The 13,599-nt window shown below is 40.9% G+C and overlaps 1 protein-coding gene across 1 annotated transcript; it reads right to left on the bottom strand.

Moving 5' to 3' along the window:
* Positions 1 to 751: 751 nt before the first annotated feature.
* On the bottom strand, positions 752 to 5,486 carry LOC139211981 (snake venom 5'-nucleotidase-like). The gene is made up of 9 exons (XM_070842415.1): positions 5,142 to 5,486; positions 4,751 to 4,973; positions 4,194 to 4,382; positions 3,734 to 3,931; positions 3,194 to 3,348; positions 2,765 to 2,873; positions 2,500 to 2,649; positions 1,823 to 2,023; positions 752 to 909 (listed from the first exon to the last, which is right to left on the bottom strand). The coding sequence occupies exons 1-9, from the start codon at positions 5,484 to 5,486 to the stop codon at positions 752 to 754; spliced, it is 1,728 nt and encodes a 575-aa protein (XP_070698516.1).
* Positions 5,487 to 13,599: the final 8,113 nt, after the last annotated feature.

Raw genomic sequence — 13,599 nt, 5'->3', positions numbered from 1 at the left:
TTCCTTCAGATTCACAAGAATCATTGGTTAAGAAAACCCCTGGTCCAACGTTCAATCTTGACTCCGCTAAATAACAGAGAAGAACTTGGTCAGCCTCAGCCGTCCTCGCCGGGATGTATGTTTATCTCGACAACATGAATCTGAGGCCAGAGAAGCCTTCAGTACAGAGAGCACACATGGGTGCACTCTCCAGACGTCAAGTATCAATACAATGTCTCAGCTTTATATGATACCTAAAGTCTTATATCATCACACCATGAAAGAGGGGGCTTGGCAACGTGTCTGTAAGTGGGGACATCTCCAAGGTATCCAGCTTATCTTTTTTTATGAGCGGACACCCAGAGCCTCCTCACACAAAGCAAGTCAAGTGTGAAGGACGCTGAGACCCTGCAGGTTACTTCACCATGACACTGCACAAAATGATGCATTTCTTTCTAACAGATCGACTTACATGCATGTTTAAGTCAACAATGTTAGTAATATCCAATATATATTCATTGCTTTCATATTTAAGTTAGTCAGATCTTATTATACAAAACCTGTGTTGTCCGCAGTTCTTAAAATTAGTTAAAGATTGTTTATAAATTGAGGATATTGAGGCTGATACTGAGACTGAACCTACAGTCCTGTCGTCCATTAGCTACCACTGAAGGCAGTGAGATAGGAAGGCAGTTAACCAAGTCCCAGAGGAGTTTCCAAGCAGTCAAACACCCTTCAGTTCATCACAGTTTCTTAGAGAGTACAGAGCCAATCAGAGGGACAGGGACAGACATAACCCCAGCAGCAGCAAACCGAGGCTGTGGGCTGTGAGGACAGCTGAGCTCCTGAACGTGATCCGACCTTCCACTGCAGGGTACACGCGCTTCATGTCCGAGATGTATTTGGAAAAAACAGAAATGTCCATATCACCTGCAAGAGGTGGGGAAGTGACAACTCGGTTAGTATTTTGTTGATATTGTATGATATTTTCCCGATACAATCATAACTCCTCGCTGCCTATTCTTAAACCCACCTGGTTTCAGTCACTGCAGGATCTGTGAGCGTTAGAAACAGCTGCAGAGCTGTATTACAAAAAATGCATCTGCCTCTGACAAATCATTCCCACCAGAGCGAGTTTAAATAACTTTATCCCAGGAGTCTTAAAAGTGGAATAACAATACATGGTATTTAAAATAAGTGGAGAGGGACTCTCAGTGCCTCGCTTATAGAACAGCTGCACTCATAATGTCCATGTTGAGACTTTTCTGGAGCAAAGTGGTGCACTGATGTTTTGAGCTTGGCACTCATCACGAGACAACATTCGGCCTTTAATCATTTTTCGGGCTGTGCAGCTGCCCCTCTGCCCCTCTGCCCCTCTGTTTTTTAAAATGGACTTTTCCACTGTTTTTGGATTGACATTTGAATGTTACATGAGATCCCAATTTTGCAATCTGAACCAGAGAATCAGCTCATTGCAGTTGAGATGTGTAAAATGAGAGGCTGAGGAGGGGCCGATCCTACTGAAGTCTGTCTTCCCATATGTTCTTAAGCTGTTTCACCAGCAACTGGACGAAAAAATTCCTTCTCCAACAGGAAGGAAAAAGGAAGGGGGTGCCTTTTTGATAGTCTTCCAACTCTTGGCGATGATTTTTATCAGAAGCATTGGTCAGTAATTGCCATCTCCTTGCTTAGCTGATGGTCATTTTATCTTTTAAACATAGAGCAGTGAAACTCTTCTTCCTGGCTGTCTTTATACATCAAACTAAACAAATAAGAACATTTAATTTCAAATAAATACTCATCTCATCTCACACAATTTCGCTAAAATGCCTCTGCGGACCACCTGTGTAATGCTTCAGTAACTCCTCCTTGATCATGGTGTAGCCATCACCTCCGACCACCATGTATGATGGCATGATAACAGTGTACGTCTTGTCCAGGTCTAACGGCTCGTACTTGGGCACACGGCACTTGGTGCAGAGCATGGACACAGACACTGCACGATGGTTCACTGGCTTGGAGAGGTCATACTCTATGTGGATGCCTAGGGAAGAAAAAAAGAGGAAACGTTATGTAAGGGATAATGTACAGCGAGCCGGTCATAATTGAAAAACGAACCCCGACTGGGTGATGCAGAACACCAACGCATAATTAATTCACTTTTAAATGAATAATGCATATAATGCATAATGAGTAGTTGATTACATTTTTCAAGTAGCTTACCAAACACTGTTTATGAGTGAGACTGCTGGCAGGGACATTTTCTTACATCTGGACAGAGCCAAGCTAACTGCTACCTCTTGTTTCCAGTCTCTTTGCTAAGCTAAGCTAACTGGCTGTGGGAAGTACTTTCATATTTACCAGACACACACAAGTGGTATTAATATTCTCATTGAACTCCCAGCAAAAGGGCGTATTTACCAACATTTTGAATTATTCCTTAAATACAAATCATTTAATATTATTCTTGGAGACACTGGATGAAACAATACAGTAGCGGAGCTACAGAGGAAAAGAGACCTGAGACTTGAAGAAATTCTCCAGACATGTTTCCATATCTGTGAATGGAGTGTTCAAATGCTTTTTTCACTGTTGACCCCTTTATCTGGACCAAGTCAAACGTTCCTCCAAATGGTAAGACGGTGAGGATCTCCTCCATAGTAATGGACCCTGAAAATAAGGACAAATATCATTACATTATATAAAGAGACTACAACTGCAGTCAGTGCAAAGTGGACATTATAACGGAGCATTCAGTAATTCTTTACAAAAACCATTGCAGTACCATTATTGTAGCGCTCGTCTATAGCTGTCCGTATGGCCCCACTGTTCAGCATACATATACCCACATGATTCCACTGCATCTCACTTGGATCCTTGATGTTGTGATAAATCTGTTAACGCAAAAGGAAAAAACTAAAGTAATACAGTAGCCAAACTCTTCTCCTTGATTTGCTCTCCTGTGGCTGTGGATATATCTAAATGCGGAATACCTAAGGAGATGGTACTAATGGCAACCCCTGACATACTGCCGCAGCCATTTCACCTCCACAAAAATGGTAAACATGCACGGAGAGGATCCGAGGTTACAACCAACGTGATGTTGGGGTTCATGTGTGGCCGTGGTTATTAACCCGAATAACAGAGTGAGGGAGGAACTACGGCTCTCTGAACGTACTGTAAATGTATGAATGGACTGGTCGTCAATCATTACCATAGCATCGCAGATCAGGTTTCCAAGATTACACTCCCGAAATCGACACTCTTCAAACGTCCCATTGAGGTAGACTAGGGTTTGTCCGACATACTGTGAGGAGTACTTAGCCAAGTCTTTCTTCCACTTCTCAATGTCAGCGAGGATTCCTGCGTCTGAGAGTTACAAAACGAGTAGAGCTTGTATAAAGAGGTTTATGAAAACATGAGATAAGTTTATGGTATTTTGAGGGAACCCTTGAGAAAATAAATTATGTTGACTTTTTAGTTTGCTGCTATAATTCTAACAAATAGAGCAGCAATAACCTGTTACAAAACATAGTCTAGAGTCGTTTGGATATTATTAAGGTTAATGTTTTGCTGAGTAAACATGAGTTATGACCAAAATTATTCCAAGATGTAAACTAATTATTTATTTAGTTGAACATCACTTAATGTCTCATCAAGTCTTTTTAACATGATAAAATCTAATTTGGTTCAGCTTAATTGTTCAACCTTTCAACTGGGCATGTGGCTATGTGTAATTCCTGACATTGTCTACCTTGAGGTATGCTGCTGTCCATGAGGATGGGGTTCCCAACAGCTTTTATCACATTCCCAGCCTCGTCAAAGATAACTTTCAAATATCCAAGGTACTTCCCAAAGGCAAAGGCCTGGACCACAGGCACGTTTCTCCCATCGTTGGACTTTACCATAAAAGGGTATGGACCTGCAGGCACTTCAGTGGACGGGCGGTTTCCTGCAGAGAAAGACAGTGAGACGTTTACAGTGCGCTGTTTCCCACTTCCTGTTGAAGGTGAAACTGTGCTTTTGCTCTCACAGTTCACAACTCATTTATGTCTGAGGTCTGAGCGTAGTGTGAATGCCAAAAAACACAGACTTCTGCAGCTGAATTCAACAATAAGCAAACAACTCCAGTGAAAACATACAAGACACGCCGGTCTTTAATGAACATCAGCCATCAGAACAGACCTGAATGGAATAAAATAGGATAAAAATACCCGTATAGAGGAATGTGTTGGTGTGTCCCCCAATAACGACGTCAACCCCTCTCACGCGCTTGGCGATGTCTTGATCCACGGCAAAGCCTGAGTGACCCAGGGCGATGATCTTATTATAGCCCAAGGTTTGCAGCCTGTCAACCTGAACCTGAAGCACCTTCACCTCATCCAGAAACTTTAGGTGTTGACCTAAAACACAGGGAAAAAATGGGAACTGTAAGGCTTATTTTACATGGTCAAACATTTCTGATGTTTAACGCTCTTATACTGGAGAATGAAACTTATTACTCTGGGCTGCTTATTACTCATTAGGTGTATATAAAACAATAAGATTGCTGTGACTGAGATGTAAATGAAACTTTTGTGGTGCATTAGAGAACAGAAAAAAAGAATAGACACATGTACAGTATAAACAACACTGGAAATGTGTCTTAAATTCAAGTTTCATTCAATCTTTATTGAAGCTTTAGCTCACTGTACACATGAACCTCTGCATGCAAGTGTGCCAAAAAGGCCATTAACAGCTTCACCAATCAAACAGCACATTGTGCTTTTACCTGGCATGGATAAGAAGGGGGTCTCTGCAGTGGTGTAGCCGACCACAGCCACTTTCTCTGAGCCCACATTTATGATTGTGTAGGGCTGGTAGTAGCCACTGAGTTTTGCGGCCAGAGTCTGGTCAGCTTTTATGTTAGCACTCACGATAGAGCAATTTATATTCTGTAGGAAGGGCTGGATGAGACCCTCCACTCCATTGTCAAACTCGTGGTTTCCTAAAGCCTTGAATAAAAAAAGAGGATGGATTTAATAGGCTGATGCACTCCAGTGACTTCATCTAATCAAAAACTAACTCTATAATTCAAATATTTGAGCAATTTCTCTAAAAAAAATTTTGTAATATTCAAATGTTGGTCGCACATTAAAAACACATATTCAAAGAGTTTTTACCATTGCATCATAACCAAGTTTGTTCATGAAGTGTGCAGCTTCGGCGCCTTTATAGTAGTTGAACCAGACACTTCCCTGAAACTGGTCTCCAGCATCCAGAAGCAGCACGTTCTTCTCCTTTTCCCGGATCTCCGACACTTTAGTGAACCTCCTGGCGACCCCGGCGAAGCACGGACCCCTGGCTGGACACTTCCCCGAGTCCACGCTGGTCTCCTCGATGCGTGCATGGTTATCGTTGGTGTGAAGCAGCGTCAGCTCAAAAGCTGACACTGTGCCCGAGGAGATGAAAAGCAGAGAGAGGCAGAGCGAGGTCAAGAGAGCGCGCCGAGACGTCCAGACGCTCATTGTGCCGCTGTGCGTAAAAACGCACTCAGTGAACCACTATGTAAAGCACATGAAAGAGGCGTGGGCTTGTCCTCTGAAGCAGGGTGTGTTAAAGCACAGAGCAATGTATGGTAGATCTCACCAAAGTTTACTACTTAACAAAGATTTGAATATTAATATTGTGACACCCCCTCCCGATCCTCCTCCTCTTCCTCCCCTTGCATGTGTCTCACTCTGCTCCTTGTTGCAACTTGCAGTCTCTGGGAGCTGGTGGAGCTGGGAGGGGCTGAGTCACCTGGCCAATAGGGCTGGGCTCCCAGAAGGTATAACGTGCCTGCCTGCATAGATGTTAGGTCTCTCTCAGCTAGGCCTGCATCTGCCACCCCAGCCATCGCCTTGGTTTGTTCATCATTCAACATCCACCACGCACGTTCACACATCCATACACTGCAGACACTACTGAGTTTAAGCTTTACACATTTTACATATTTATGATTATTTTTGGTTTATTTCAGTTAAATAAAATATTTGCTGATGGCTATTGTTGCGTGTTGCCTCCCTTCTTGTTGTCTGCCCCGAGCCAGGCAGTAACAATATGAAAAACATGAATTGTTTATTGATCATTTCAAAATTGTATCTAAATTTCATTGTGAGCAAAAAGAAAAGCTTAATACCAGCCAAATAACATATTCCACCCAAATATTTCTTCATAAAAACATTTATTAGGGACTGGGATTAATAATTAGTTTGAACCCTCCCATTGACTTCGAAACTGTATCTTAATTCAACCCTGCTTCAAGCCTTTATGTGAATGTAACAATATATTTGACACTCTCACTTCATACATTTAACATTATTTGACACATCTAAAAGGCAGGTACATAATTTTTACGGTTTTCTTTTATTCTGTAGGTTCACATTAGTGTTCCATTTGTTGTTAGTAGTCTGAAAATTAAAATTTTGGTTCAACTGTGTATGTTTTAGTGTCAAAAAGCCTTTCTACAACTCTGCCATGACTTGGCATAAGTTTCTACATGATGATGCTGCAAGATATAAACCTTGCTCACCAAGCGAGTGTTATCGATATTCCAAATGACATGTTTAGCAATTGTGTTATTGTGCTTCCCTTCCATCTCCCTACCAGTTACTCTTTGTTCTTTCCTCTCCCACAACTTCTTTTTATTTTTAACTTTGTCATTATCGTTCCTTAGCCCTCCGCTGGGGGCACACGGGTGGCACTGTGAAGTGTCGTGATTCTCTTTACACATTCACAGATACCTCAGGTGGGCAGTAGCCTGACTGTTCACAACAGAAGTGGAATTTGTCCGTGCTGTACCCTCTGTTTGTTTCCCTGCTTAAGTGTGAGAGCGAGAATGACGAGCAGATATGTAAACACAAGCAGACAGATGAACAGATAAACCGCTTTTCTTGAGAACTGCCAGGCTATTCTTCACCTTGTCATTGCACTTTGCTGTGTTTTCGCCTCCTGTCTGACCTCCTGTCAGTGAACTGCTTGCTGTATGTGGGGGTGAAGGAGCAGAAGGCATTAACTGTGTCTATGCAGTGGTTGAGTGGGCATTTCCATTGAAAAACCCAGAAACGGATGCGGGTGGAGTCGTCCTTTAACTTTACAATAGGTCTGTTATGACTGCTGCTAAAAATACTGAAATACATGATTCACTCTCATCTACTTTGTCTTAAAGCTGACACAATGGTCCTATTGGCACCTTCCTACTAATACCTTTCCTTCTTAATGCCTCCTCTCTGATTTATAGAGCAATTGTTTATCATCATTCATTAAGCAATTCATTACAACTTTTAAGTAATTTGTAGAAGAAACCTTATCAGAAATTAGTTAGATACCAATGATAAGTCAAAATTATGACTCTCTTAGTCAACCTTATGAGACCGTTTTGGCTTAGTGCATCTGATTTGTTTTCTTGCCATATCACAAACGCTCCTGTCATTTCAGATCCTGCTGCTCCCTTCTGCCATGTAATCACTTAATTCCCAGATGAGAAATCTGTTTCCTGGACTCACATACAGTCTCACTGATGCTTACAGTATGTATTATGGTGCTGTGCTCTCCCCTTATTTTGTACTGAGTGGAGATATATGCCTTTTCCTACATGTTGTCTGTCCTATATGATACACAGTGATAAAGAATTTTGTGTTTTATCCGTTTTGATCCTTGCTTGCATGACTTGGGTGCGATCCTGCCAGTTATCCAAAACATCCTGCTTTCTTGAAACTTGAAAACTCAAAGTAGAATTATCTTAGCTTTAATTTAAGGTTTCATTTGTATTTTTATACACTTGCAAAAGATACCTTGAAAAGGAATGGGTAAATTGGACATGAGAGTCACTGCAAATCACACTTTGTAGGTCATCTACTGTGTTCTGTAGATTATCTGTCCAGGGACTTCAGATGGAAAGTAGCTCATAGATAAATCAGCATCTCTGCTCGTTGCTTGAAATGAAAGTTTGAAACGCAGCCCCTTACAAATACATTTAATTAAAAAATAACATTGACTAAGTCAATCAAAACTTCCTATTTGAGTTAGTATTTGATAATTCTAATTCAGTGGCTCATAATTTAGACTTTTAACTTGAGTATGTAAAATATATTTTAGTTTTTTCATCTCTCGATTTACCCTTAAGGATAAGCGAGAGAAAATGGATGGATAGATGGATGGATGGATGGATGTCTTTTCATCTATGAATTTGAATTTCTTCCTCAGATATACTTCGATTATGTGAAAGACATCTCCTTGCAAGAGAAAAGGTTATTTTAAAAGTAGTTTCCACAAAATTATAATAATAAGTCACATACAGTATTCACTCCAGCAATAGAGATTCCTCTTTTTCCTGAGTGAGTGAACTGGCACTCTACAATCAGGAGTGAAATGGGCAGCAGTGATCTGACTGATTAGTCTGTTGAGTATTGCGCTCCTCACCCAGCAGCACCCCTTAGTGGAAAGAAAAGGACATCAAAGTTTATCAAAGGTCTTTCATATTGAAAGAGAAGCATTATGACGCATAAATCACATCCTATAAAAGCTATATAACCCAATAGTATAGAGCACTTATGTGAACACTGAGAAGTCACATTAAGAAACCAGAAAACTGAAGACACCTGAAGTATAGAAACACTTTAGCATGATCAGAAGTGGCGTGCATTATTGGTTATTATCATTGGGAATTATTGTGGAAGGGTTTGTGCTTTAGTTCTTCACCAAATCTCACTGGCTTTTGCAGGCGCTCTCAAGTCAGCACCCTCCACTGTTCAGGGCTGCAGGTCAGGAGTATCAGCTGTCACCAGGTGCACCAGTGTTGACACTGTACAGTTGCAGAGACTCAGCTCTTGGTAAAGGTGCCCTGTGGAATTTTCATAATGAACACAGCTGGGTTTAAGTTCATGTATTCATTACATACGGATAAAGCCACTGCATCGTGCTCCTGAGATGTAACAAACATAAATGAGTTGAAAAGCTGAATACCCAACTTCAACTTTATTAACTTTATTGTTATAGAGAGATTTCTGTATTTCTATTTTTTCAGTTGGAAAAAGGTGTCACATGCTTCTATGCACCACTCAGAACTCGACAACATTTGATTCAAAGTCTAAAGGGCAGCTGGAGGGTTGATTTGATTTGATCACAATCTGATCAAAACACAGTCCTGAGATTAGCAGAGTTTTTAAACTCTTAATAAATAATGTAAAGGGTTCTTTTTTGGTGTTGCTTATTTACTCATACATATTTAATGTTTCATGGAAATATGTCAGATTTGAAACCACATTTTCAGTGGCTTGGTTTTGAAATCTCCAAATTTTTTGAAAACAGGTTTTTACCCTTTTCCATATGATTGTTATGGCAGTTATACACAGCACGTCAGCATGTGGAAAAATAGAAGCACCTATGTACAGTTTTTGATCGGCACCTTAATTCTGACAGTGATACAGATGATAGTGTTCAAACGTTTCAGCAGAGCCAGTTCTCTTTGAGGAAGCTGGACTCATTTGGCCTTAGTCCTCACATCATGTTAACTTTATACTCCATAGTGCCATTAGTGGTCAAAACTCTACAAAGTATCTTTAAAAGCAAATAAATATTGTGGAGAGAAAAGTACATTTCCCTCCGAAATACTACTGTCATCATTATCTTTATCTCAAGACGCTTTCCATAAAGAGCAGGTCTAGACCAAACTCTTTAATTAAGAGAGAGACACAACAATTCAAGACTTCAAAATTAAGGATTCAAGAATCCCCACATGAGCAGCATCAGATCTCATATTAGGGAACAGTGGCAGGAAAAACTGCCCTTTAAAGGAGAAGAAACCTCAAACAGAACCAGGCTCAGAGGTGGGCAGCTTTCTGTCGGGGTCTGTGTTGGGTGGAGGTAATAATAAATGTATTTATAAAGAACCTTTCATTCAATCATTTGCAGCCCAAAGTGCAGACAACAGGAATAAAGAAACACATAGACACAGACCATGACAGTGCTTAAGAGAAACAAAATAAATAACTAAATAAAACTACCTAAAAGCTTAATTGACACTTAAAATTTTCTTCAAATGTAGCATCTCTGATCTGCTGTGGAGGAATTAAAATTATTTCTACAAATCAGAGGTAGTGAGTGCAGTGATTTAAAAGCAGGTGTAATGTGGGATCTTTTTTTGGTTTGAGTCAGAACTCATGCAGCTGCATTTTGCACCAGTTGCTACATATTTATGGTCTTTTTAGGGATCCCACAAGTTTAAATTAGCTTGCATAACATGTACCTCAAAATTGTACTTCAGTTGTAAAGCAGGTGTATTTAGTTACTTTCCACCACTAAGTAGAGGTCAACAGCACACTGAATCTCAACTATGCTGAACGCAGTATGGCTTGTGCCACCATCAGGAGGCCAGCAGCTCACTAAGTGGGCAGCCTTGACGTGCAACAGCTTGCAGTGTTTGATGTAAAACAGTCCACAAAACTGCTAAAGGCTCCAGTTTGACACAGGAGTTGACACAGTTAGACAGATGGCGTACTGGTGAAGCTAAAGCATAAACACCCTCGCACACACACAGTGATATTGAGTTTCTGCAGACTTTAAGGAACAGTGATTCCTCCTGCCCTCTGCTTTCCCCTGTTTAGAGCTCCTTTGGGGGAATAAAAGGACTTTGTTATATGGACGCTCATTCTGGTAACATAATCTTGGGTAAAATTCTGCTAGACTTGGTAGGAACGAGTCTTCATGGGCAGTGAGGTGAGAAACATTTAAACCTGCGCATCGTTCTTGAAAAGAAGCAGCAGCTGCAACTGTGACCTTCTGACATTTACATTACATACATAACACTATAATGTTCTCCAGGATTATTGTCAGATATTGCTGACAGAGTGATACATTTCTGGATGGTTGTTTCAAATTTCCATCCATCTCGTTTAATAACCTCTCCTTCTCACACTCCATGAGCCATCACCCACACCAGCACTGATGTGTGCTATTAACACTTGTCTGCCCACTGAAGATTAGGCTGGTCGCCCTCTGTGTCTTTCCTCACGCAAACCTCACACATACGATATCCAAGCAAACACACACACACAACATCAGACAGCTTTTACCTCCAGGAGGCAGTAAATCAGATCTTACACGCTTACATAATCAAGTCCTCTTCTTCTCCTCATATCTCAGAGCAGAATGTCAATTACAATGTTTGCAATCTATACCACTGGGTACCCTACTTTGATTGTTTAAAAAGAGGCCATCTGTGATACTGTAGTTGCATGCTGTGAATATTTAGAGAGAGAATGAATGCATTATGTAACAAAGCCTCAGTGACTGACACAATGGTATCACTGCAGCATCATTGCATAGGCTTAATAAATCAATTCTATGCTTGGTTTTTCCTCCTCAAAGTGTGGACCAGTTCCAGCTCTCAAAAGTGCTGATAAATCTCATAAATGCCTGCAGTCAGTTCCCCATCTGACCGTTCAGTCTCTAAATGGACTCTTCCACTCAGGCCAAAATGAGTCTGACCACACTAACACGGGCCTGTAATCTATAAGCAGTCATCATCACCACTCAGCTCATTTCCTGTCACATGTTTTCCTCCATGGATTAAAATTATGCCCTATACAATGCATTTAGTATACACCTCCTCCCTTCTCCTTCCTGTAGCTGTGTGCTGAAATGCTCTATAAGCGATTGGCCTTTTCCTTGAGTGACCCACGCAACATTCACAGCGAGGGGCTCCAAAAATGGGGCACGAGCAGGCTTCCACTGACAATATGGCAACTCTGGCAAATGTAAGATGGGCCAGCCCACCTAGTGTGCTGCAAGGAAAAGATTTGTGTGAGTGATGTGTGGGGAGGTGGGGGGTTTTATTAGACTTGCCCATTTGATGTTGGAACAGCCCATTTGATTGCGGGTTACACTGTCCCAGATAGGTTACCTATACTGTGATGCAGGCGCAGACAGTGCTACCGTCACCTCCTCCGCCTAGCCTATATGTTAGAAAAAGCCTGATAGTATGTTGGGCAAAAAATGACCCTAGGCACGAAATTCTTGAAAAAGTGGCACAGTCCCCTACATGGTGGCATCAGCTCCTTTATATGATCATGAGCTATAAACTAAAAATCCTCCAGTTGCAAATAGAAGCCCGTATCTCTCCCAATACATTTTTAGCTGGGGGCCTCTAGAGCTGCTTGGCGGAGCAGAAGGCACCATATGCCACCAGACCGGGCTGGGGTTGCAGTGGGATGGGTTCTGCAACTCAACATGTGTCCTATATTTGATTCTGTCATTGTACTTCAATGTAGCCTTCAGATTATAAAGAGTGGTGGAGGACATGTTCAGATCCTGTACTGAAATAACAGTATGATAAATAATAATAACTTGTCATAGTGATCACATCTCTGTCTGCGTCAAATTGATCACTACAGGCACATGATTTTTATGAACATTTAGTAATTTCACACAGAGGAAGTGGTTGAATCCCAAATTCAATAATATTTGAAGATATGAAAAAATATTTGAAGATATCGAAAAGCTAAAAGTACAGAAAGTGACTTGATGACTGATTCAGAACCATCTTCAATAAAAATCACTCACTGTTTATCTAAACTGGAGGATCTTTTTACGCTTGCATGCAATTGCAGTTCCTCTTGAGTAAAGTGGAGAGGACAGCTGTAGCCAGTGTCCCCATGCATTCTCCAGTAAACTACTCTTACCTTCCATCATTTATACTACTATGAAGAACCACCAGTTTCTCATTGCATTGCTGCATTATGTAGTTAGTCACTTATCTTGGTGGTTGTGTTTATCCTAATATTTTACACACACAACACTACTATCCAGAAGCACTCCACTTAAATACTTAAAGAAACATTCCATGAAAAAAGATGACCAAAACACTAATGTAGCCTCAAACCACTAACTTCAAGCAGAGATGAGAAGCAGGCTACGGTCTGGTGACCTCCGCACATCCAGCCTCAACCATGACACCACTTGAGACAATGAATCAGTCTTTGTCAGTGAAGTGAATACTAATGTGTATAAATGTGCAGCTTTCAGGTGCAGATCAGCTCTTATGATGGCAAACATGAATCTAATTCTGTATAACAAATAAATGCAGACTTCCTGCAGCTACACAGCTGCATGCACGAGATACTTTTAGGATCCTGATACCAAACATGGCTGACCTAACTGCTCAGCTTGGTCATTTCTCCCACGTCTCATCCCATAAACAGTTGGATAAGAGGGAGTTTTGGATAGCTGGAGAGGGATAGGGTTGAATCTCATAACAACAAGGGATCTGCCCTGATTTGGTTTTGCCCTATTTGGTTTCAGTCTCTACAGCTGTCAGTTATCACGGATAGAAATAGATGACCACAATAACTAAAAGGTCGTCCCCAAAAAAAATGTGTTAAAAGTGCTCTTGATGAACTTCAGTCAGAGAAAGTGTAACTAAGTGTAAATAAGTGTCTGAAGTATTTATGAGTTTCTTGCTTATGTAACTTGACCTTAGTGATTTGCTACTGTCCCTTTAAAGCTGTACTGAACTTTTGTTATGAGCAAAGGGTCAAATAATGATGTTTAATGTGAAACATAACACAGAAATGTATCACCCGACTCTTTTTTTATACGATT

This window comes from Pempheris klunzingeri, chromosome 13, assembly GCF_042242105.1.
Source record: "Pempheris klunzingeri isolate RE-2024b chromosome 13, fPemKlu1.hap1, whole genome shotgun sequence".
NCBI classification, from domain to species: Eukaryota; Metazoa; Chordata; class Actinopteri; order Acropomatiformes; family Pempheridae; genus Pempheris; species Pempheris klunzingeri.
Note: the sequence above shows the minus strand (reverse complement) of the source record. Positions and strands in the feature narration are given on the sequence as shown.